Consider the following 26,801-nt stretch of genomic DNA (forward strand, 5'->3'; position numbering starts at 1 on the left):
CATTAGAAAGTCCTGGCATGGGCAAAAAGCAATGATTCATTCAGACCATTCAGAGAATATTGCATATTTTAGATGCAGCATATGTACTGAAACTCGCCATGCTCTGCCTGACATGGCCTGCAAAGCCAGAGTGATGACTGTTTGGAGGTGGTGGTAGCTGTGCTGTCACCCAGACAGACAAAGGGTGATTCTGAGGGCTCCCAGAGGGCTCAGACACCCCTGCTACCCTGCCTGCCACCACTGCCTGTAAGTCATAGATCCCCATGGCCCCAGAGCTGTGGCAACGCAGCAGCTTCTGAAGCATCCCCAGTCTTTGATCTGCTTTACTATGGTAAATGGGAAGACAATTCTCTGTATGTATACTCAGGCTAAAAGTCTTGGCTATTTGATTATCCTCATCCTGAGGCCTGGAGCTCCTGCAGAGGCACAAGGCAACAAATATTTCAGTCTTCCACTTTCCGTCTATTTGCCACCTACAAGCACAATAGCCAAAGGCTGTGTTGTCCAAAGCACTGCAAGAAAATAGGTTTCATGGGGAAATCATCTTAAAAGTAAATGACAAGGTACAATCCAGCCAAACTGAACTAAATAGCTAATGAATTTAACTCTGATGTCCGTGTTGAACTCTGACACTGCTGCCAGTGTATAGAATGAAAAAAGGGAACACAGTTTTGAATGGAGCTGGAACACATGGGAAAAGTCATTCACTGGCCATATGGAACTAATGTGAACCAGCAAAATAGTATGTTTATTTAAGCTCCTCAGAGATAACTGCAGGTGTTAAAATGAGTATTCAGCATGAGGTTAGCCCCTTGGCAATTTAAAAGCTGTCAGAGGTCACTGTATGTCACACACAGTGACAGGGTTCCACGGCACCCATGTCTCAAATGCCTTCTTGCAGGGAGCTTGTTGCAATGCTGCATGCATGCTGTGCCTGCAGTCCCCCCACAGACATTACATGCACACGCATTCCTACATGCCAAACCAATAGGTACCTGCCATTCAGCAGCTAGGCCTAGTTTAATTCTAGGTTTAGGTATGTGTTTCCAGTTAAGGTCATGAATGAATTTATGGGGGTGCAGATGGGCCCCAGGTACACATATGTTTCAGAGTACTAGTGTTTGAGTGGGCCCTGCAGCCCTGCCCATCAACTTACCTTTCACAGTGGCTTCCAGCTGTAAACCCCCGGCAGCTCAGGCACACACCAGTCACTGGATCACAAAGCTCTGCAAAGCCATTACACACACAAGGACGACAGTGGGGAAACCCAAAGTACCCAGCCAGGCATCGGCTGCAGCGCTGGCCATCCACCTCCTGGCGGCAGGAGCACTGCCCCGTCACCTGGTCACACAGCGTGCTCAGCGAGCCTTGAGGATGGCACTCACATGCTGGAAAACACCAACAGCAAAGCTGTGTCCTGAACGTATTCCCACCAGCCTGCTCATTGCAGACACTGCTCAACGGCAGTGCAAGCAGCGGGGATGGAAAATTCAGCATTTGTGGAAATATTTTTTATATTGCTTCACACATAATCATGGATTCAAAGCCCTAAAAACTTGGGGTATGCATGAAGAGCCAGGTCCTGGTACTGGTTCCGGTGGTGGCTGTCAAGTACTCACCATAGCAGCCGTGGAAGCCGAAGCCATAGCTGCCTGCAGAGCAGGTGTCACAGCAGCGTCCCACAACGTTGGCTTTGCACTGACACTGGCCCCCCAGTTTACTGCAGCTGGCATTCAGTGACCCTTGGGGATTGCACTTACAGGCTGCCAAGTGGAAAGAAAATCAAAACAGGTTTGCTTATAAAGGAGAATGACTGCAGTCATAAACTTGCAGGTTTCACATCAAAAAGTAGTAAGGAAAGAGCTTGATTGGTTTCATTAGGGGTTCATTAACCAGTGATGGCCATGCATGGGATTATTTGATGCTGTAGCATCATGGTGATGATATATCATGATGATAGATACCATGGTGATGGTATATCGGTGTTGGAGCTGCTACACTCAGGGCACTGCCTTCAGCACATGTTTGCGATAGGACAGAAGATGGCGTACCAAATGTAGATCCAAAATGAGGATATCCTGAAGTCTAGAAGGGTTTGACATAAACCAATGTCTGGCTGCAGCACTGGACATAACCTGCAAGCAGAGCTTAGACAGCCTGCATATGTGTAGTTTGATGCTTTCTGGACACCTTGGACTAACTCACTGAGTGTAGCTGGTTTGCTAACTCACAGAAGATGTTTCTCTGGGATGCTCAGATGCTAGCGCTAGAAAGCCAAATTGCCATGTTTCACTGGGAGAATACCATTACTGTGGGAATCAGGCTGATGAGGAGTCAGCATCAGCACAACTCAAACTTACATGAGGGGGGTCTGTGGTTGCATAGCCATGACCACATCACATGATGTGTGAATGAGGCATTGGTCCTTCTAAAAATAGCCCAAACCAAGCAGATGCTATCAGGTCTATTGGAGGCAAGGCTCCCTTAAAGGAGCTGGCCACTGAAGTTGCCCAGAAAGGCTCCTCCTGTTACTGGAGGTGCAGAGGAGCTCCATTTCTCTGGGTCCAACACCAGAGAAGTCTCCTGAGCCACCGACCTCATTGCCCCTTCCACAGTGGGTCCAGAAGAATGCCTGGGACTTCAAACCCCACCTGCCACTGCTCTCTTGCTGGGAGAAAACCAAGGTTTTCTTGGTGAATCTCTTCCAGCATGTTAGTCAGCTTGTGTGCTATCATGCCTGGGCATTCAGCTGGCCTGCAGCATACAGGCACAGAGGTTAAAAACTCCTTTGTCATCTTATAGCAGCTGGAAAAGTAGGAAAGTTACTGCTTTGGCCATCTGGTGAAGCTGCATCTGATTGAAATGCTCTTCAGAAAACATGCAAGCACTGCTACGCTCCTTGTCATGCTGCTCCATGAAGCTCATCAGGTGTGATGGACTCTGAAAGCCATGACAACGAAAGGTGCTTGCAGCACGCTCAGGGTTCAGTGGGATGTGTCCTGTACATCCATACATACCATACTTACCTACAACACCAGGGGCTGAGAGCTTTCCAGTCAACATATCCTACAAACTCAAGGGAAAACCAGTAACTGTCCAAAAGAGCTGCCTGTGCAGGTTGCTCCTTACCAATGGCGCCATTGTGGATGCGGGCTGACATGCTCACTATGAGCCGTGCACACACTTCGGGCAAGACATGAGGTCCAACTTCTGACGCAATTTCAATACAGTGATACTTCTGGTACTCATCTAAATCCTTTTCACTGCATAAATTCTCCATGGAGCTGATTCTGGGAATAAGTCCAAGCTTTGGCGTTAAGGGGTAAAAGAAAATATTTTTGCTTAGATATACTGAATTTCCCACATTCTCTTACTGTGCTCTGCATTGCAAGGACACAGGCCTGGAGCACCGTGTTTTCAAATCTGCTGTTGTGCTCCTCAGTCATCGGAATACACATGTATTCTGAAGGTCTAGACATTCCCTGCGTTCTTCAAATAAAAGAGACTGTGTATAAAAAAGTCAGATTATAATAAGACCTCAGATATATGCTCAGAACTGGTTTTGCTTCCAAGAGGTGCCATGTTGATGACTCCAAAAGTCTGGCCCAAATTTTCACTTGTATTACCGAGACAGAGAAAACTCAGCTGAAGGTTCTGTGTCCAAGTATGGCCAGGCCTTGTCAGGTCCACTTCTACAGAAATAATTAGAGGAGTAGACTTATAAATATTTTTTTCAAGAAGGACCCAAAACTAACACCCAGTTCCTGAGTTGGTGGAAACTTGGGAACAGGCTGGACCTAATGCCCAAGAAAGTACAGAACTAATTTTAATTTTCCAATGTAATCTTTAAATATATCCACGATTTAATTAGATTCAGATAAATTACTGAGATGTTTTTAAAAAGCTAAGTGATTAAGATCTGCCTGAATTTATATCCCTAACCACAGCATCTTGTCAGCATATGTTGAGTGTGCTCATAATAAATGAGCAACAGATAGAGATGCTTACTCTGACCATTAACACATGCAACAAGTATGACTTGATGAGCTATTTCGGTATTGCTCCATGAAAATCAAAACAGATGCAATTCCGTCTTGCCATACAAAACCACGCAAACCCAGTGGCAAGGGAGGTAAGCAGAAGCACACTTCCGTGATTTCTATTAAAACACACTATAGAATAATAGAACCATAGAATGGTTCGGGTTGGAAGGGACCTTAAGATCATCCAGTTCCAACCCCTGCCACAGGCAGAGAAACCTTGCACTAGACCAGGTTGCTCAAAACCCTGCCCAACCTGGCCTTGAACAGTGCCAGGGATGGGGCAGCTATAAGTGTTTTTAAAATATCTTGAGTAACTGTAAAAAAAAAATCACACTGGGATAAATACAGCCTCAAGGGAATTGTGACAGAACTACTCACTGAGTCAATCAAGATGAATGATTTGGCCTTTGGGTCAGAGGCAGAGGACTGAGAAAAATACACATCCACAAGATATTCTGTTCCTGGCTCCAGGCAGACTGGAGTTTGCAGAAGTGCAACCCTGTTTAGCAGAAATAAAGCACAGTTATAGCCAGGAGTTGGGACAAAGCAAGTTTACAGGGTGCTGTGAGCTCTCCCTTCCCTCTGTGCCTGCATCTTAAGGCCTGCACCCCCAAGCAATCCCTGCTGCTGTGAGGAGCACACCTAGCCCCACTGCTTGCAGGCTTTAGGAAAGCTTCATGACTTCTGCCTGGATGATTCACCAAGAGCAATTCAAACCTGCTGAGATTAAATGGAGAATGGCAGGGTTTACTACTTCAAGCAAAGGAGTTTGCAGCTCGCTGTTCATATTTGTCCTTTCCTGTCCCTGTTTGATCAAGACTTTGGTCACATCCTCTTGGCTCGTCTCTATTCTTTACATAGGTCCAAAATGAAAATGTTTTGAAAACAGGCCAGGACAGTGACTTTAAGTCAATATTTTCTTTCTATACTGAAATAGCTGCAGTTGGATCTTTGCCAAAGCAACCACTAATCCCAGTAGGATGTCAGGCCACCTTCCTGGCTTGGACAAACCTTTGCCAGGCTGAGGACTGGAGCATCACTCTTCCTTAGAGCCTACGTGGTATTCTTGTGTGACAGCAACAGGAAAGGCCACACATGTGTTTCTAATTTTCCCAGTTTCCCACACATTTATTATTCAATGTAATAAATACTGTGCCTCAGTAAAGGATTTGTACATAGAAAATCTACAGGCAAAAGGACAGGGATAGTCACACCTCTTTGTGGCTGGGAGAGGCAATGCATGCGGCTCCTGTGAAAGGCCCTTGTTTTTGCAGCGTTGACTTGACAAAGTACCAGTGGGCTGGATGGCAACACTTGCTAGCCAGTCTTCCAAGGACTATAAACAAAGGACAAACATTACCATCATTTTTCACATCTGAAAAACTTTCTCTTTGCCAGGGTAAATGACAGCCATCTGAATGATTGCACACTGCAGTGACAAAACAGATTCTCTTTGTTCTTTAAAAAAAAAAAGTTATTTGTGGAAAATGCATTGTATTTGCAATAGCTATTGAAGAGCAGAGACGGAAATGGGACTTCAGCTGGTCCAAATGGAAACAGCTCTGTTAAAGTCATTGGAGTTGTTTCCTTTCTCAGTGCAGTGTTGTCCCAGAGATATCCTTCATTATTTGCCTCCTCTCACATCTAATAAGGAATAACAAACATAAAAGACGTTGTAATAAGTCTTTAAATTTCAAACATTTAATCCTTAGAAGGAAAAAGCTCAGCAGCAGCAGCCAGCCCACTGCAAAATTGCTCTCATGTTTCAAGGCACTGGGAGTTTTGTTTGACTTGGAATGGCAGTAAGAGAACAGACGACAATAGACAGAAGGAGGATCTTGAGTGGTGGGACTGCCCCATGGAGCTGAAAGCAAGGCATGTACAGACACCGGTACTAATAAAACACTTGCCTGTGTTTTTAAAGACATGAGTGCAGTCTTGGGTTTAACCAGATTTGGGTTAACAGGTTTCCCTAGACATGTCTTCATCACTGAGAAACTTTTTCCAGGCAAAAAAATAACATTTTGGTTATTTTTCTACAATTTTCACACATCTCAGAGCCCATCTGGAGCAATTGTGAAACTAGATGTCTGCAAAAGCTCTGGAGTAGGATCTACTCAAATCACTCTTGCCTGTACACATTTTCCTGTCCAGAAAATCCCAGCTAGAAGTACAGGTGCCCATCTACAGGAAGATGCATTTTGCATGTGTCTGATTTGTAAACAAAAGTCTGGTCAAAGCAAAGGTACTAAAAGAGGAACTCCAGAAGCTGAGATTTTTACTAATGCTTAGAAAACACTTGTAGTGCTGATTTTTCAGATTTGACTTGAAAGGGTTAAAGAGGCTCAATGGAAGCAATGCTACTTGGTTGATAAGGACAAAAAGACAAACAGTTTTAATTTTAAACATGAAAAGTGGGACAAGTTGCTGCATCCTATTGCTGACAAAATAGACCATGCATCTAGCACAACATCATAGGACACAAAAGACATCACAAGTACCTCAGGCTCGTAACGGATTGCGATATCAAAATCCATAGCAAAGGGAATGTTGTTGATGGTAAATCTCAACCCAGCTCTGCTGGGAACGCGGGCAAAGCCAGGTCCTGTCCATGTAAGAGATCGACCAGCGCTGGGCTGCCTGAAAACCACCACCACAGCCGAGTCCTGTCCAAGCTGCATCACACCCTGCAAAGACATACTGGCATTTTCAACAACTCACAGAGTCAAATGACAAAAAAACAAACTCAGAAAAAAAGAAAGGAACTATTTTGGCCATGTTATTTACTTATTTTGGACATCAGTCAGCCTCATTTTCCAAACAAGCTCGAGATCAGCAGTCTAAGAACACTCCCAAATGTAGGATGCTTAGGGTAACAAACAAAGAAAAGCTTCCTATAGCTTTGCAACAACAGCAATGAAAGAGATTAGAATAGTCCATCCATCTGTGTATATAAGGCATCTCCAAGCATTCACATTGCAAACCTTAAACAGATGAAGCTTGATTTCATACATGGCTGGACTTTTCATTATAAGCTGAAAAAAATAAATGTCAATGCTTAGAGTGACAAAGCTGACAGCATTTAAATGCAGTAGATAGCATGTCAATGTCTTGGTAAACTTGCTAGAAAATGGAAAACATTGGAAATGTCTTACAGCCAAAACAAACAAACAAAAATTGTCTTTCACTGGTGCTCTTCTGAACAATTCATTAAACCTGAGTCTAAAATGGCACTGGACATGGCAGAGAAAACCTGTCTGCATGAATTACAAATTGTCTGGCACAACTGTGTCAGGACTGTAACATCCAGGACTGTGAATCCCACGTGCTTAGAGATTTCCTAGCCCTCTGTTTCAATAAAATTCTAGTATTTGGGGTAACCTTAAGTAACTACTCAAGAACCAATTTACCTGTTCCAGTCCAGATTTTCTTATGCTTCGTATCTTGCTCCTGTTTAACACAATCTTTCCATTTTCAATCATGAACTCATAGCCTTGCTTCTGGAAGTAGACGTCACACCGTGGAAGAGTGCTTGGTTTAACCTATGAAGTAACAAGAGAGTGGCAGCACGGTCTCAACAGTTCTGAAGGGTAGGTAGGCAGCTACATGAAAATCCACATTCTTAAACCAAGCTCTATTCTATGCTCGGTGAAATTCTGCTAGAAACCCTTTTCTTTCACTCCCTTAAAATTAACTTGCACTTCCTTTCACAAGCTGTCTGAGACATCTGCTTTCCATTTCATTTTTGGACTGTAGGCTGATTACTGATTGTGATTATAGCTAAATATTTGCGGATGTGACCTGCAAATAAACATATTTTTTATTATTCCTTCTCTATAACTTCTGGACAACACATCGAAGAGGAAATGTCAGTAAAAACACAGGCAGCAGAAGGGATGCATTCCAGACTCATACTCTGCATAGGGAACAACTACCTCCATGTTGACGGCCAAAAAAATAAATAAAAATTATTTTTTCTAAAAACATTCCAGATGGATGCCAAATTCTTGAGGAAATTGGGCTGCAATCAGTGCCATTATATAAGGCAGCAGGAAGGAGTCCAATGGAACAGAGAGGAATTTGATTCTTCCTCTGTTGGAGATTCCCAGAAATATCACAGTTCGTGATAGCTGTTGGAAACTCAAACACTTTCCTGTAATTTAGATAACTAACTTATTTTCTCTAATTTATGCTAGACCAGCCAGCACTGGAGAAGCAGCAAGGACAGCTTTGTAGGTCACACCTGTTACCTGTGACTGTCCTTTGGTAAGAGCCACAGTAACAGGATAGTCATGCCCATGAAGAACAAGGATGAACTGAGGATGGTCAAAGGACCTTCCTGCTAAAACGCCGCTACGTCTGCTCCATGGGCAAGGGCTCCTCTCCTCAGCCTCGGCTCCTGTGCCACCATCGCATGCATCCCCTCTCAGGTGGCCTAAAAAAAGCCAACTACGTACCAAGTGTGCTGAGCCAGAAAGGGGCTTTGCGTGCTCAGCTTCATAAATATAATAATCCAGAGGTAAGAAGAAGTAGCCTGGTGCTGGCTCATTACACTGGCGGCTCACGATGTTGGGAAGACACTTGCACTGACCATCCTTTGGTGCGCACCTGGGGTGAGAGTTGGTAAAGGGAGGACATCAGAGTGCAGCATGGCAGGGTCCTAACAGCATGACAGAAGCTCAGCTCCACCCTTGCTTCAGCTTTGCTTTGTTTTTTCCATTGTTGGATCGCCTGCCCTGTTAAACTTCTTACTAGCACTCAGCCCCTCCATTTCAGATGCTGGATTTATTCACTGCTACTTTTTTATTGCTTGGGAGACATGACATGCTTTGTCTTTCTCTGTCCATTCCATAACTGAAGCACAGATTCTTTTGCTTCCTGAGCATCCGTTACTATCTATCCCTGTATCCATTTCTTGTATCTGTTTCTGTATCTATTGCTATCCTTAATCATCTATCACCTGCAATTTTGGAGGTAGGACATGAGATCAGAAGGCCCTTTGATTTGATGTGATATGGTAATTTTCATATACTTACACTCTTATTATGATTACTAGCTCTGATTTGCCTGGTCACAAGGAGCTGCTCTACAGCACTGGACTATGTGCTCCAGTGCATAAAGACCCTGCGCAACAGACTTCTGGAGGAGCCCAACTGAAACCAAGCTTGCTACTAAAACTATATATTTTGAATAGGAGCCTATATGTAAAAAAAAAATTAAGATATTTCTAGCCTTTAAAGTAGATGTAGGAAACTAAGTTAAAAATGTCACCTCTAACTTTTAATTTCTATTAATATTAGGGACTCTAGTTCTCTTAAGTCACGCAGTTTATATTTTATATTAAACAAACCCTGGCTTAAGCTGATTCAAAGTTGACTTCAAAGGAAGAAGATAAACCCCTTTATCACAAGTAAATTTCCAAGATCCTAACCCAATTTTATACTGTTTATATATGATAAAATTATGTCCACAGTCTATTTTCCCATTGGTACTGAGACTGTATTAACCTAACCAGAAAATTTAGCCTAAGAGTTTATAAAAATCAAAACCAAGAAAGAACTTGAAAAACATCAACTTACAAATTATTCTGGGATCCACCAATATCACAGTCACATGGAGAACAGCCATGCAAACTGCTGCCAAGACCCCAGTATCCTACCTGGGATAAAAAGAAAGACTTTTTACAGCAAATATTTAACTATGTGAAGCACAACAGAACTTGTTCCCCTGGATGAACTCTTTTCTTGAGCACTACTGTCCTGCTGCCTGTGCTTTGCCATGCGAGATTGCTTCTCTTCCCAGATTGTATTGGGTGCTCAGCCACTGCAAGAAGAGCCAGATATTTACCCATTTGTGCAAGCAAGCTGCTCTGTAAACAACAAAGATGGCCTGAGGACATGATTTTGCATTTCCTTTCCTTCCTGGAAGTGCTCCTCCTAGAGCAATGTGATTGCACAAAGGTTTGCAAGAGTTCAAAAGAACCAGATGCGTTCTTTTGCAAAATGAGAAAATGGAGATGCAAAATTCTTTTGAACTTTTTACTTTGCTGGGAAAAAGTGGGAGATGGCAGAGGAGACTTCTAAACACGCATACAGAGTTAATAACAAAAGCTGAGTACGTACGAGGCATTTTTCACAGCGCCGTCCTGTGGTGAACCGCTGACAGAGGCACGCTCCCGTGGCAGGATCACAGACGGAGAAAGGCAAACTGCCGGAGGGATTACAGTTGCAGGCTACAGGAAGGGAAATACACGGTTACTTCTGCTGGCCCCAGTCACGGCAGCAGGACTGGCTTTTGCTTTAGATGTGGCATCAACATGACAGGCAGTCTTCATCCTCCAGACAGATTCTCTACAGATGGACATGGCCTGTCACCCTGCAGCTCTCAGACTGCCCTTGGGGAATGGTCTGTTTCCTCAGTGGATACACTCTCTGAGCGGAGCAGGGGCATTGGCAGACGTCCAGTCTGGCGGTTTGCCATGTGCTGTGTGCTGATCCACACTACACAGTCCTTGCATGTTGCTTAGTGCTGAGTACCATGCTGTGGACCTAACATGCTCACAAACCCGCAGTACGCCTGGGTAGGGGTGCAATGTGTTTGTCAGTGAATCTCTCTCAGAGGAACGGCTGGCTGAAAGCCCTCATTGCAAGGCAGCAACTCCTGCCACCTAGACACTGCACTGTGCAGTGTACAGTCCAACTACCCTAACAGCCCAGCTGTGGCTTTTCATTCAGCCTTATGCTGATTCTGATGGTAACATGATTTTCATGTGTTTAAATCTCCCTTTTCAACTAAATTGCATATTTAACAATCCTTCTATTAACAAAAGTCCCATCTGTTATAGTATACTATGTTTTCTGCAAGTGATTTTGTATCTTTTCAGTCTTAGATGCTGAACAAGGAACATTAAATTACATCAACAATAAATTACAGCAGGCACCTGGGTGTTTGTGAAGCAGGTAGCGCATTACTGTGGGCATCCAACTACCTCCATCTCTTAAAAATGTTTTGGAAAAAAGAATAAAAGGTGGTTTACATACGTTGGCAGCCCAGAGGGTCACTGCCGCTCAGCCCGTAGTAGTTGGCCCTGCACTGGTCACAGCGGACACCCTCCACATTCTCTTTGCAAGGGCACCGTCCCGCGACTGTTCCTAGAGCAGGGTCGGTGCGGCTCTCGCACATGCCATTGTACAATGTACCTTCTGGGTCACAGTTGCAGGCTGCAGGCATGGCCAGGGAGACATAAAAAAGCACATTAAGATATAAGCATGAAAATGCAATGACAGAGCTGCTGGTAGACGCAAATTCAGGGTTCTTGTAGAGATGTTCATCTGTGCTTGCTGTTGGATGCTTTATAATTAATGCACAGCAGCTGTTAAGAAATATTATGAGAATGTTTCCAAGACCTGCTTTTTCTCTGGAGAAGAGCTACAGTCTTCCCTTTGGTAGAAATATACCCTTTGTTTGGGTAGAAGTAGGCATCACGCACCCACTCGCTACCCTCTTCAGAATATTCAGGGAGGAGTGGGCCCCATACTTTTGGGGATGCTCTCATGAAAGCTGTAGGGTTGCAGCAGTACCACACCTCCTCACAGCTGGTCTGAGTTGGCTATGGCTGAATTATTTACTGGAAGCAACGGATTCAGCATGGAACACAGCCTTCCTGATGCATCCCATTTTTCCCTAAGGCACTACCGATTTCTCACAGAGAGCTGACCACACCACTCCCCCGGGTAATCAGCCCTTGGCTCCTTAAGGACTTTTGATGCCAGTTAGTTACTACAATGAATTATACTCAGAGGATTTTTCCCATCCTATATTAACACTGAAGTTAGCTCATCTTCCAGAAGAAGGGCTTTTATGCCTGACTCTTTTTCTTGCATATCTAACAGGTTATCTAACAACAGTTATTACTCCTCCCATTATTTCACACGTCTTCTGTAATCCCTGACTACCACAGAAGCAACAGCACTACTGCTATTCATATTTATATTGATGTTGTTCAAGAAAAATGATAGCCCTGCTGGGTTTCTAAGCTCAGTTTAGCAATGAGTTGGAACATACAGCCCTTTTTACAATGCAGGTGCAAGGACACTGTCACGCAGTTACTTTATAAGGCAATTTGGATGTTACAGGTTTGATAACACTTTTACAATCATATGAACATTTAAGCTTGGGGATGTCATAGGGTTCAGAACACAGAGAATCAGAACCACCCTGTTTTGAGTCATTCTTACAGAAGGTAAAACAGGGAAGCTTACGGAGGCATGCCTTAGGGTCTGAGATGACTTTGAGTGGATCCTGGTAAAAGAAAGGTTTGCACTGGTCACAGTGTTGTCCCGTAGTGTTGTCCTGGCAGTCCTCACAAACACCACCACTGACCCCACCACTGGCCTGGTATATGGCCAGGTCAAAGTGGCATCTGCCAGAGTGGCTGTTGCAGTTACACCCTGAAACCAAAAACAAACAGTGGAGTATTTTGCACCACGACTCCCATTACTGTGATCTTGCCACTATTGCTGCCCACCCTTAACACAGGGTTACTTGTTACTTCCATGATCTCAGTGCCCAGCAAGATCAGAGCTTCCAAGGCTTAGTGCTTTACAGCCAGGGGGAAACACTGGAGACTTGCAACACAACTGGGCCCTATATTTGTAAGTACCCATGCAGGTGAGTGCGTCGGATATGTAGGGGAAAACACTGCTCCACTGAAGAAAGATCTAGCTGAATATTTGTTACAGACCCTAATATTCTTGTATATCCAACATTACCTATTATTGTGGAAATGAATAATTCAGATTGTCTAAATTTTTCTTTTATTCACAAGAAAGACCTTATGTAAACCAGTAGACGATCTGTTTTTGCATTAGTTGCTTTTTCCTCTCTTTATTGTTTGTTGTTTTTTTTCCCTCTTATCTAAACAAAAAACCATGAAACTCTCCTTCTTGTAGGACAACACAGCACTAATGGATACAGGAATCCATCTGTTTTTAGATGAGGCATGGAAAAATCTCCCTCCCAGCAATCCAGCCATCCCATTACACACTGGGCAGGGACTGTGCTGCACCCTTGGCTATAAAAAAGGAAAAGAATATGTCTGAGTTACGTTTGCAAGCATTATCCTGTGTCCCTTCAGCTGGCCTCCAGGGAACATCATTGTAGAAATCTTTACATCTTTCACAAGACAAACCTTCAGTGTTATGGTGGCAGAGACATCTCCCGTGGACCTGCAACGTGGTGAGAACAAAGAGGAGATAAGGTGAGAGGGCAGAAGAGGAGAGGAGAGGAGAGAAAAGGAGATATCTGCTTGAGGTATACCAGCAGGATCAGGAAAATTCAAGGCTCTTTGGCTCCCTCAGCTGACATAATTCTCAGTTATGTGAGTAAAAGGTCTGACGAATACCTGCAAACTTTAACCAAATATTTTCAAAGCCACTGAGAAACATTTTGGAAAAACAAACAAAAAAACTTCTAAACATAGCAAAGGAGACTTCAACCTTTTAAATTCTCTCTCTTCCCCTACATTTCTCTAAATTGAGATACATATTTTCCAGGAGGAAAAATAAACCCTCTTGTTCTCAGAGGGAAAGAATTTACAATCATGTTCCTCAGTTTTTTAATAATCTATTTTTCATGGGTTAGTTTTGCATTAGCAGCCATTCTTTATGCCTATGGCTCTTCTCCTGCTGCAGAGCCCCTTGAGCCCATCTGGAGTGTGGAATGCACTCAAGGACTGGCCATTCAGGTCTGCACACACCACAGGCTGAATTACATTTGTACCATTACAGCTCTGGTATTTTTCTGCTATTATCAACATGTCTTGTCCCAGTTGCTTTTGAAACACCAACTACTGCCAACAAAGAGCTGGCTTCTCTTCTCTTCTGAAACCTGAGCAGTCCAGCCCAGGGTTTTAAAGGAAAGAGATGCATTGAAACAATTTACAACTTAGAGTTGCAAATGGTCAATCCAAATCAGAGATTTTCCCTCCTCTCCCTCCCTCCACCTCCTTCTTTCCCCAAGATACCAGGTAGGGACTGCCCTTGTTGGAGACAGAGTTAATGACACACCATCCCAGGCTGATGGAAGACATCTCCCCGCAGATTCTGCACAGGATCACACTGGCTGGCGTGGCCATTGCAAAAGCAGCTGCCTCGCACAACCATCTCATAGACAGCGTAGTAGTACTTCTCAAGGGGATCACTGTGCCTTCTTCCAAGCAGAGCATCCCCAAGGGTGTGAAGTTTAGTAAAATTGATCCTTAGGTTTGTCAATGTAATGAGCTCTGGAATGAAAGAATCAAAATCAAGAGGCCAAGTTCACTTGAAAATGAACAGTATTAAATATTCAGCTTGGATCAGTCATGCAAGAATTCCCTCATATTGAAGAAATAGTGAAAATTATCTGATCTTGGCTGAGAGCAGTAACCTGGACAGTGCCAAGGCATGGACCTAGTCCTGGCACACAGCTGCATAAGCATAAGCACCCTCCTTGGCAAAGCTCTGGCCAGAGCCAATCTATTTTCCCAGCCTTTGTGGGTTCATGTACACCTCAGGGACTGTTCCCAAAAAGCAGTGTGGGTTGGGCCACTCGATCTCAGAAAGAAAGAGTTTAGCTGCATGGATGAACTCTGCAGAGCTGTGCTGTTTGATCTCAGGGCTAAAGAACAAGACTGGCCCATTCTACTTATTAACATACATATCTCCTAAAATCTTCAGCTACTTTTTTCAACATCATTAACTTGCACCAACTGAGCTGTTGACCCATTCAGTGTACAAAAAAGCAACACCAGCAAAGTATCGCTGGAGAAAAGCTGTACCATCCCTACCTTGGATATAAGGCACATACGGATCTTCTATTTCAAAGCTGGGGTCCAGAGCTTTTAAAACAACCTGCAAAAAAAAATTAATGCAGCTCTATAGATCACTGAAGCTATTCTTTTTGCATATAAAGTCTGTCACCTGAGACCCATTAGGTACTGATGAGCACCTAGAAGAAAAGAACAAGGCTGTGGCCCTGATTCAGCAAGCGCTCTCATGCTTTCAACATGGTGTTGCCTAAGTGAGGCAAAGAGACCTTTCCATGAATTGATGTCTCAGGAGGAAGTAAAAACAATGCCCTACAGTGATGTAGAGATGGAATGAGCACCCACCAAATGTATCAAAGCCTTTAGTAGTAGAGGCAGATGGGGACTCAAGGTCTCTTGTGAGGGGCACTTCAATGTGAATTTGGAAACCATGAAAAAGCACTAGAGGGTTTTGTACAAGTTGTTTTATGAATTCATTTGGGTGTGAAACTGAGGGTAAAATACGGTGCTAATAAAATAAACACTTACTTCAGTAAAATCAATAATATCTCATGTCTCAGAACGTGTGTAAGTGGATTTGATGGACACTGATGATAGACATTCAGCTCCAGAAACCCAGCCACGTATGATCTGAACTTATACAAACACAGACACTTGGCAATACCTCGCCTTCAGTGGAGGGCTCAATGTCTGAGTATCTTGAATCACAAATGACATCTCCCACATTTTTTGCTGGACCAGGAGAGATGTTGGGGAAAGAAGCTGCACAGTCCTGTGCAAAGTATCTGAACGCTTTCCAGGTGTGACCAAAGTCAGTGGAGCGCTCAACCAGCATCGCTGCAGGGCGAAATGTCTGCAAGAAACAGTATTTCAAGAACCCTTTAACCAGGCATTGATAAGACATCTCAGGGGTTGTTGCTCTAGCATTCATGTTTGTGGGATGCCAACAGCTTCCAACTAAAATTCTGTGTTTGGGAGACTGTAGGCTCACTACAGTGCTACTGTGGTGGTTACATGCCTCTCTGAAAAAGCCAGATTCTTCATGTGAACCACACTCTAGCAAAAGGGAAGGGCAACCTTCCACACAGATAGAAGATCACTGTCTAAGTGAGGAAGTTTACTACAACAGTGTAAGGGTTTTGTAAAAAGAATTTGCAACCTTCTGAACCATAATGGGTATGCATGAGAAGGCTGAACTAATTTGAAAGAACAACAGTTCAGAGACGTCCTAAATTTTTAGGGCTTCATTTTGCAATTTTTTTTCAGCATTAGTTCTCAGATTATAGAAAACAGAACCTGAAGGCACATGAATAGAAAGCTATTCGGTTTGTCCTTCTCCCCTAAGGCAGGATCAACTATAACTTAATCACAGTTGACAGGTGTTTATCTAACCTGTTCTTACAAACCTCTAATGATGAAGCTTTCACTGCCTCTGTAAGCAATTTATGCCTGTGGTTAAGTAATTGGTGTATAACATTACATAAAAGCTCTGGTAAAAGACGTACCTTAAAAGTCAGGATAAGATGGCTGAATTGGAATAAGGTTTCTAGGTCCAGTCTAACACTGACATGGTCAACACCTGAAAAGAGAATGAAAATGAAGAGCACAGTGCACACTTTGGAGGGGTTGCTGAGACAGCTTTCCCCTGGTGAATTTAAAGACACCTTTTCCAGTACAGCAGCTTGACTCTTTAGGGCATCCCCTGTCCGCAAACCCGGTGTGTGGCTGGATTGCTCTCTCAGGTCAATGCAGTGTGTAGCCTTTCCAGCAGTGGCACTGGTGATGCTGCCCATCACTGAGAATGCAGGAGGTGGTTAAAGGTCCTGTTCAGACCATTTGGACTGTAAGTAATGCTGATGGTTCTAGTTTTATGGCTTCCTCTATCTAGTTAGAATTTTTTAAATTCCAGACAAATTGCTTATTTCTAAGAATAAAATGAAACTCAATAAAAATATGGGGTTTTCTTCATGCTCAACAGATCTGTTAAAACCTTCTATACAGCCAGGCCTGAAATCTATCATGAGCAGAGCTATCACACCAGGCATTGTTCAGAATTGTAAGAAGTATAGAAAAAAATCCCCACAATTCACACATTCTCTGTAGAGAGTTGAGGGAGCTCAGCTGATATCCCCATCATTTACATCTCCATGCAGCTTCCTAGGCCTCCTGCTCAGCACATGCTCAGCTCAGTGCATGAGACCTCATCTCAGAATAAAGGTGGTGAGAACAAGAAAAGATCCTCTCACAGCTGGCCCACAGCTTTACTGGCAGTGGAACCCAAAGCTGGTGACAGTTCCTTGCTACATAAAAAGAAGGCTCATGAATTCTTAGTTGGATGCCCAAAATAGAAGTAACATATCTCATTTTTCCTATGCCTTCATAGAAACCAGTCAAATATTTTTTTACATGTTCACTGTATGTCAGATAAGATAAATGCTATTCCTCCTAGCATGCCTTCACAGGGAAGCTGTAAGGACAATATCTTCATCAGTGACATAGAATCATAGAATCAACTAGCTTGGAAAAGACCTCCGAGATCATCAAGTTCAACCTTTATCCAGTAGGACTGAGTGCACCCTCAGCAAGTTTGCAGATGACACAAAACTGTATGGTGTGGTTGACACACCTGAAGGTACTGTACTTAAAAAGGGGTTATAAGGAAGATGGGGACAAACTTTTTAGTAGGGTCTGTTGCAAGAGGACAAGGGGTAACAGTTTTAAACTGAAAGAGGAGAGATTCAGACAGGATATATGGAAGAAATTTTACAATGAGGGTGGTGAGGCACTGGAACAGGTTGCCCAGAGACATTATAAATGCCCCATCCCTGGAAACATGAGATCTGAGCAACCTAATCTAGTTGAAGGTGTCCCCACTCATTGCACAAGGGTTGGACTAGATCTTTAGAGTCCCTTCCAACCAAAACTATTCTATTATTCTATGATATCAGTGAAGAACTATTACAGAGAAGCTTGTGACAAAATTAACATGAGGCAATAAGGGTGATCATAGTAAGGCTTTATTTATTCCCTAAATTGTTACGTCTTTACATGGCAAGCACTACCTTTCTTAATGCAAATTTGTATTTTACATACTCTGTCATTACCCATCTCTAGGCAAATGTACCTTTTGCTCCAAATCACATTTCCCTGAAAGGCAGACACCCCATTATACATGGCCACCATGTATAACACAGCACTGTCACAGGTCCTCTGCCCAGCTCTTGGAGATGTTGTGCTTAAAATTTGTCTGTGGAAAACCAGAATTTCTAAACTCCTGTATTGCTACACACAAATAGGTTTTAATCACTCAGTATTACCCCATCAAAGAATAGATGCAATTTTGGTTCATTTCTTCATGAAGGCAACATGGTGAATGCCAATGACATAAATAACTCTCACAGTAACATTATGCAGTAATATATTCTCAAAGAAACTTACCATTTTCTGACTGCCACCAGTTCTTTTTTCTATCATGCTCAAAAGTTGTGATAACATTTTCAACCATGTGACTATTGTGCTGAGTGTAGGGATTATACGGGTACCTGGAATCACAGAGAAAGCACTTCTGTTCAGCCTGAAAAACAAAATGAGAAGAAAGATGGACTTGGTCTCTTCTGTAAAGATCACGTGGATCTACATGTATTTATGCCATTGCAAGACTGTAACCTGTCATGTTGCTTTGGATGTCTGTGCTTTCAGTCACTCAGGCTTTCATATACAAGGGACAAGCCCAAGAAAATAACCATATGCACAAAGCATGCATATAATAAATGTCAGCCTCAATTTGCCCCAGGTACTCTATTAAAAATGCACTTTTTCAGTGGAGAAGGGATCTTAGGAAGAGCAAAGAAATAAGCTTGTCAAAGTGTTGATTCTTCCAGAGGGTTTGTTTTGCAAGAGTTTCTCAGGAGAAATTTATTTTTTAAAAGTTGATCTTTTATTCATGTGTCAAAAAGGCTATAGAAACTTTCAGCCAGACAGCAGCAAGGAGGCAGAGGGGATACAAGGAAGAACTGGATCTTTCAAGATCTGAAGAAGCCTTGAAGAGGAACATTCACTAAATCATTTATATATTTTTCTTCTTTCCCTTTTGCTTATTTTCTAGCAGCTTGGAGACCCAGCCAGAGGCAGCAGGCAGATACCATTGTACAAATGGAAGGAAAGGATGGATCCAGGTACCATATAAATAGGTGGCCTGGGCTGACACAACCACCCCAATTGCTGTCAGTGCCTTTTGTAGGCACAGGGAAGCTGAACAAGTTTAAAGCAATACAAAGGACGAAAATCATGATGTCAATAGGATGAAAGACTTGTTTGAAAATGTAACGAGCAGAAGATGAAGGTGACAGTGATTAGCAAATATCTCAATGCTGAATGAGAGGCTTCTGCCTGCAAAAGAGCTTTGAAAGTGAGGGCAAGAAACTCTTGAGGTGCTAAGATGGGGATTGAGTGGGAGATGTAAGGAGAGGCGACAAGGTAAAGATGTCAGGCTGGGAGATGACCCATGCAGCATATAATCACAGCCGGCAGGGCCATAGGACAGCATATGGCAGGGTGAGCGAGGGTAGCTGTGCTGCATAGATGTACGCTACAAGATTTGGGCAGAGCCTGAGTATGAGGGTCAGGCATAAGCCAAAGCTGAAAGGCTGATAGGGATGTTGCTGAAATCAGAAAGTAGAAATCAGTGGCAGAAGCTGAGCTAGAAACAACCCAGAACAGGATTGATGGAGCAGCACCCTGCCCTCTGTAAATGCTCAGGATCTACAGAGAAGCATTAGGAATGATTTGCATGTCTTTATATTGTGAAATCACCTGGGAGCTATTCACATTTAAATAAATGAAGAGATACAGATTTACAGGGATAAGTCACGTGTTTTAAACATTGTAATAAATACAGAATATATTCAGTCATTCTATACCACACACAGCAAGTGTACAAATATATGATCTAGAGGACGAGACAGAAATACAAAATACTCTCATGTCATCTCATTTCACAAAGCTCTGGTAAGGTGAGCTAAGGTGATCGAAGCATTTGGCAGGACTGCACACATCCACTCTGGTTTATATAGAGGCATACAATATGATACTCAGTCAACTTACGGTTAAGGTTGCTACATAAACATCTTTCTGCGCCCCAAAGGACAAACTCATACATGTTCACATAAGGCAAATCTGTCAGATTCCATTTGCCTCTGAAGTATGCAGCTTTATACTCTCCTTGATACTGAGTGCTCTTGTTTTCCTTTCAAAACATGTATAAGTAGTAAATACAGTCATAGAGCTAAACCCCACTTAACGTACATTTAGAAACGTTAAGACACATTAAAGATTGAAAATGATTTGCAGTGCTGCTTTTCAAACACAAAGCAGTTGAACTCTTCATGTTTTTTTCAGTCTAATTTCCAATAAGACATCCCAGCTGAGCCCTGGCTCTTGACATGTTGACAAACACTTTCACAAGAAAGGTTTGCTCTCTTCACAATGCCTGACACAGGTCACCAGGAGGGAGACTGGAGGAGGAAGAACTTTGCTTTGCAAGATGCAAAGCTTCCTGGCCTGCATCTAGCAAAGCCTTCAAAATGTGCTAGTGAGAAGGAGAATTAGGTTGAGTGGGACTCTGATGTACTAAAGGTGACACACACATTTAAGGTGAGCTGATAGAGCAGAACACATTGCCAGAGCATAAGCCTCTATCTCTTGAGCTCTGCAAAGCAGCAGAATTTGTAGTTCTCATTCTCTTCAGGAGATAGTCACCAGGGGTCAAGACACATTGAAGCAGCATTAAATCACAGGGATTATTGTGGAACAGCTGTTCCTTTTCATGAGTCTGTAGTTACACAATTCAAACGATAAACACAGGGAAGTGAAAATATTAAATTTTTATTGCTCTTTGATCTCCTCTTAAAAAGCAAAAAATAAAAGGCAATCATCTGGCTTAGGGCCAGAAAGACAATGTCTCTGAGATGGCTCTTTATGCCTATCTCCCAAGCAGTGCCAAGACTCAGGCTATCTCAGAAGAGGAAAGAAACATTCACATTTTGCAGAAAGCCATGGCTGCAATATGTGACTTGGAGCAGTGCCTGATGCCATCTCAGTATGGCACAGCTTTACTCTGCAGATGTGTCACACCATTTTGCCAGAAGGTCATAAACTGTAATTTTTTCAATTGCTTATAAATTAAGCTGCATTTTATTAACCTCCTCTTCAGCCTAAGCTGATATTTAGTGAAAATATTTCTATTTGTGATAATTTATTAGCTCAGCTGGGCCAAGTCCTCCAAGATGTGTCTCATTTCTGCCTGGTGCATCTCCTGCATACCTGCTGCTGCCCCACAGCCCCCATCACTGTAGCCAGGGACCAAGAGGGATCCTTCTGATCATCGACAGTTTGGCTCTGCCTACCCACCAAAGACTGGTCTATACTGTTAGGTTTTCCCTCTGCCAGACATGGCTTTCTGCTTTTATCATCACTGGTCTTATTTCAGATCAAAAGACATGAGAGAACGTGGTGCAAATCTCGAACAGGATGCCTGAGGTCTCAATACTGCATGGGACGTGTGCGTCAGTGAAAGTCCATCAGGGCAGTGTCCACAGCCCGCAGGATCACAGTCCTCCTGCACTCACACACATGCAAACTGTGGTCTTCACCTCTGAGGTATGAGTGGGAAAATGACTTGCAAAGCAAAGCGCCTTCAGAAATCCCTGTGCTCATTTGCATCTCATGGATGCTTCCTCCTCTTGAGAAGCTATACATTGCTGTGGAGGCTCTTTGCTGCCAAACCCTCCATATGTGCTGCAGCAAGGCAGAGCTTCCATCAGATTTGTGTCACACTGTCTAATGATTATTTAGACATCTCCAACAGAAACTTCTTAGTCTGAGCAAATTCCCTTTACAGATGAGAATATTGTTAGTAAGCAGAGTTCAGTTTATTAAAAAAGAAAGAGCTAACCAACCTCTAGGTAGCCTATAATGCAGTACTTCTGAGGGCTGTTCATGCCACAGGTTGATGAAGCTGTTAATTGCTTGCTGCGACCCAGGAGAAGGTCCCCAACAGCTGGGTGGCAGGATCCAGCATCACAGTCATCCTGAGCATGCTGGAGTCTTATCAGCACTGAGAGCAAAAGAAGATCAAAGAGTGATTAAATGGCTTTGTGTACCCACCAGGGTTCTCCAGACAAAATCAGTTAAATCCCAACATCAGCAGAAAACCAGATTATTCTTTGCTGTACTCCTTTTACCCTTAATGATATAATTTGGTAGAATCTCGAAGAGCTTTGATAACACACTTGCTGTAAAATCATTATAAGAAATACAGCTAGCATATTGAAAATCTGTGCTAAAACTGAAATTGTCAGCACATTATTGCACAGTAAACATGCCAATCTGCTATGTGCAATAATTTATTATGCTTCCTACCCTGGCATACCCATAGCCAGCACTCCTGCAGCAGAATCACCAGCATTTCGATTGACTGTGAGCAGACAGATTTGGATTAATTCTATTGACTTCTGTTGATTTCCAATTGCTAATGGTGGAACTGAGACTGGGATTGATGTATTGATGTCAGACATCCCTCAGATTTTCTGATGATTTACAATGAACCCCCATGTCTGGTCCCAGAACCCTCTGTTCAGACCCCATGGAATTACAGATCAATTAATAATTTTTAAATTAATTTAAAATAATTTCTTAATAATTAAGTTATTAATAATTAATAGCTATATATTAATAAGAAATTAATGATCACACAGAATAATTCATAGAATCATAGAATAGTTAGGGTTAGAAAGGACCTTAAGATCATCTCGTTCCAACCCCCCTGCCATGGGCAGGGACACCTCACACTAAACCATGTCACCCAAGGCCTCATCCAACCTGGCCTTGAACACTGCCAGGGATGGAGCATTCACAACTTCCTTGGGCAACACATTCCAGGGCCTCACCACCCTCTCAGTAAAGAATTTCTTCCTTATATCCAACCTAAACTTCCCCTGTTTAAATTTTAACCCATTACCCCCTGTCCTATCACTACAGTCCCTAATGAGGAGTCCATCCCCAGCATTGCTATAGCCCCCCTTCAGATACTGGAAGGCTGCTATGAGGTCTCCACGCAGCCTTCTCTTCTCCAGGCTGAACAGCCCCAACTTTCTCAGCCTGTCTTCATACGGGAGGTGCTCCAGTCCCCTGATCATCCTCGTGGCCCTCCTCTGGACTTGTTCCAACAGTTCCATGTCCTTTTTATGTTGAGGACACCAGAACTGCACACAATACTCCAAGTGAGGTCTCACGAGAGCAGAGTAGAGGAGCAGGATCACCTCCTTTGACCTGCTGGTCATGCTCCTCTTGATGCAGCCCAGGATACGGTTGGCTTTCTGGGCTGCGAGCACACACTGAAGCCGGCTCATGTTCATTTTCTCACCGACCAACACCCCCAAGTCCTTCTCCACAGGGTTGCTCTGAATCTCTTCTCTGCCCAACCCGTAGCTGTGCCTGGGATTGCTCTGACCCAGGACCTTGCACTTGGCATGGTTAAACTTCATAAGGTTGGCATCAGCCCACCTTACAAGCGTGTCGAGGTCCCTCTGGATGGCATCCCTTCCCTCCGGCGTATCAACCGAACCACACAGCTTGGTGTCATCGGCAAACTTGCTGAGGGCGCACTCAATCCCACTGTCCATGTCACCGACAAAGATTTTGAACAAGACCGGTCCCAACACCAATCCCTGAGGGACACCACTTGTTACTGGTCTCCAGCTGGACATCGAGCCATTGACCACAACTCTTTGCGTGCGGCCATCCAGCCAGTTCTTTATCCACCGAGTGGTCCACCCATCAAATTGATGTCTCTCCAACTCAGAGACAAGGATGTCATGCGGGACAATGTCGAACACTTTGCACAAGTCCAGGTAGATGATGTCAACTGCTCTGCCCCTGTCCATCAGTTCCGAAGCCCCATCATAGAAGGCCATCAAATTGGTCAGGCAGGATTGCCCCTTAGTGAAGCCATGCTGGCTGTCACCAAGCACCTGGTTGTTTTCCATGTGCCCTAGCATGCCTTCCAGGAGAATATGCTCCAAGATTTTGCCAGGCATAGAGGTGAGACTGACTGGTCTATAGTTCCCTGGGTCATCCATTTTTGCCTTCTTGAAAATGGGGGCTATATTTCCCTTTTTCCAGTCATCAAGAACTTCACCTGACTGCCATGATTTTTCAAATATGATGGCCAGTGGCTTAGCAACTTCATTTGCCAGCTCCTTCAGGACCTGCGGATGGATTTCATCAGGTCCCATGGACTTGTGTACATTCAGGTTCTTAAGATGGTCTCGAAGCAGATCCTCTCCTACAGTGGGCCCAAGGTCTTCATTCTCACAGTAATTCTGAATTCTTTAAATAATTGCAGGATCTTTTTGTGTATTTTGCCTGAAACAACTTTAAATATTTTCCCCATTATGTTAAGACTTCCCTTACAGGGCTTGTTCTTTTAAACAAGTTCTGTCCTGAAACCCTGAACAGGAATGGGCACCTTGGAGGCTTTATCTGTTCAATTTTACCTGGCTGAACTTGTTATAAAAAGTGCAGTTAAAAAAACCTTCAATAATTGATACATGAAGATCCCACAGAACACTAGGAACAGTCATGCAATTACAGCAGTAAAAATGCAGTATTTTACAGCCAGATTTCAGTTTATGGCTTAGGCTATACTTCAGATGATGAGTGACACTTGACTCTTTAGGTATAAAACAACACATAAGTTTGACTAGCCAGCTCTTCTTTATTTATGCAGATCCATGCTCATTATTGTTAGCAGATATTGATTGCCCCTTTCAGGGCCTGATTCAGACTCAGTTAACAACATGTCTCTTTCCTTTGTACTTAAAGGATTCATATCACTCATAGCTCCCAGGCAGAATAGTGGGAAATGAGTACCCACTGTCACATGTGTCTTAATGTACTTAAAAAACGCACTTTAATAAAATCTTGCAGAGATGTGTAAATCACATGATAATATTCCAACACCGGCCTGAGTAACTGTAACATCTGTACTTACTGAAGTACAACAGGATGGCCAGCCCCAGCTTCATCCCTTCCATGAAACTCAAACTGGTACTGCTGCAAGAGAAGAAATGATGGGTCACTTGGTGCTCTGCCTCACCAAGGTAAGTCTACACACTCTTGTGTGTAGGCTTACCCAGAGCTAGCCTTTAGTAAAGTGACAGTCATAATAAAAAATATAAAAACCAAAATGAAGCCCTGGCTTTGATTTCATTGTAGCAAAATTTCTCATCACAGAAATTTCTGCACTGAAACCAGGATGAAAGCAGAGGGACATGTTACAAAAGCTGTCAGAGACGACTGAAAACACATTCACACTTAGTGTAAAATAAAAACATAATGCTATCAGCAAAAACGTTATAGTATTCAAATACCAGCTATTTAATCTTAACTAGATTCAGCAGGGCTGTTTGGAGAAGTCTAACTCGTCTAGAGGTTCTTATTTCTTTTCATTAGCTTAAAACAAAGACTGCAGTCCTAATGAAAGATGCCACTGAGAAATGCCTGATGTCAGGTGCTATGAATTTTGACAGAGACAAGATTACAACCACATCTTATAGCGAAGAAAAAATGTTGTATCAATGCAAAAAACTCATATTGGGGAACCAGAGCATGAACCCAATGGAGGTTTTACTGTGGCATTTACTTCACACCCATTCTCTTTCTGCTTACCAGGAAGAAAGCAAGACTTGCCACCACAAAATCTCTGCTGGAAAAACAGAAGGCAGACATGGATATAAAAGACAATCCAGCATCCTGCCACCAAGCAGAGCTCTGAAACAACAGCCTGCTTCCCATCTTTGCACCTTCCAACTCTTTCTCCACCTGCAGGTACCAGTGAGGCCAGCATGCTCTGATGCAGCTTGAGTTGCTGGGGCATCCCTGTGTGAGCATGCACGAAGTGCCACTTTTTGACTCCATTCTTGTTCCCCACCTTTATACAGCCATTGCTGTGCTAAATGTGCTAAGATGAAACACCCCCCGCCCTGAGTATGGGTAACATAAGTAAAGGCATTGAGAGTATTCCAGTAGGCTGCATGTAAGTTTGGTTCATGCAGCTTTATACAACCCATGACACAACAGCCATACCTAGATGGCTATTTCAGCAACCACAGGTAGGGAAAGCTACCAAGGGTCACCAGCCTTTCATCCTGCTTCAGCTCCTCTCACCCGCCACGACCACAGAGAGCCTGGGATGTGACAGGGGGACAATGTCAGTGGGCATGGAGCAGCTGAGCCTGGATCCCAGCTACAGAGAGAGATGGTGGTGTAACCAGTGCCTGAGCAAAACCAAGCAAACAATTTCCTGTTGCATTGTACTTCAAATTTTATACTCTGTCATAAGAATGGACAGACTCAGAGATGACTTAAGATGCAACTGCTGCGATAGCACTGCAGTGAGTATAGATATCCACGGTAAAAATAATCCTGGTAGGTACGCGTCCCAGTCCCTATGCTAACACCGTGATGTTCAATACCAATGATACCCTTTAAACATGACTCCCTTTAACAGAGAAACAAGGACTGGCCAAACCCCAACATACTTTGGTTTCATGCTTAGTAGAAGAATTAAACATTGAAGAGGTCTTACCTGGGTTTCAGACATCCAAGTGTTTTAGCTGGAAATGAGCACAACTGACTGAGGAAAGCAAGCAAAGGCATACCTGTGTGCTTCAGCTAGAGAAGACAGCACGTCCCCCGAGGCACCAAGGTGGAGGTGAGAATGAGACCCAGCCTGCAACCTGCCAAAGGCTTGATTTGTGAAGTCTTTCTGACGGAGCTTCTGGCATCAGCAAATATGTGCAGTGAAAGAAAATTGTGACAGGTTAAGTTCACAGCAGAAAAGTTCATGCAACTGAAATGAAAAGGCTGGGATTCTAGAAGGTGCTGGCGACAAC

The 26,801-nt window shown here is 43.3% G+C and overlaps 1 protein-coding gene across 1 annotated transcript in view; it reads right to left on the minus strand.

Annotated features, from left to right (window-relative positions):
- Positions 1-24,932, minus strand: part of LAMB4 (laminin subunit beta 4) — a gene marked incomplete at both ends in the record, with an annotated part of 43,125 nt that extends 18,193 nt beyond the window's left edge. The window contains 20 exons of the mRNA XM_080636412.1: positions 1,157-1,388; positions 1,620-1,763; positions 3,130-3,307; positions 4,422-4,542; positions 5,258-5,379; positions 6,545-6,730; positions 7,454-7,585; positions 8,501-8,651; positions 9,623-9,702; positions 10,166-10,275; positions 11,084-11,263; positions 12,305-12,493; positions 13,150-13,270; positions 14,111-14,325; positions 14,869-14,932; positions 15,512-15,700; positions 16,353-16,426; positions 18,286-18,421; positions 21,804-21,961; positions 24,899-24,932. Of these exons, the coding sequence (XP_080492538.1) occupies positions 1,157-1,388; positions 1,620-1,763; positions 3,130-3,307; positions 4,422-4,542; positions 5,258-5,379; positions 6,545-6,730; positions 7,454-7,585; positions 8,501-8,651; positions 9,623-9,702; positions 10,166-10,275; positions 11,084-11,263; positions 12,305-12,493; positions 13,150-13,270; positions 14,111-14,325; positions 14,869-14,932; positions 15,512-15,700; positions 16,353-16,426; positions 18,286-18,421; positions 21,804-21,961; positions 24,899-24,932 (2,816 nt within the window). The remainder of the gene's footprint in view (positions 1-1,156; positions 1,389-1,619; positions 1,764-3,129; positions 3,308-4,421; positions 4,543-5,257; positions 5,380-6,544; positions 6,731-7,453; positions 7,586-8,500; positions 8,652-9,622; positions 9,703-10,165; positions 10,276-11,083; positions 11,264-12,304; positions 12,494-13,149; positions 13,271-14,110; positions 14,326-14,868; positions 14,933-15,511; positions 15,701-16,352; positions 16,427-18,285; positions 18,422-21,803; positions 21,962-24,898) is intronic.
- Positions 24,933-26,801: the final 1,869 nt, after the last annotated feature.

The sequence above is a fragment of the Psittacula echo genome, assembly GCF_963264785.1.
Source record: "Psittacula echo genome assembly, chromosome: 1".
Lineage (NCBI taxonomy): Eukaryota > Metazoa > Chordata > Aves > Psittaciformes > Psittacidae > Psittacula > Psittacula echo.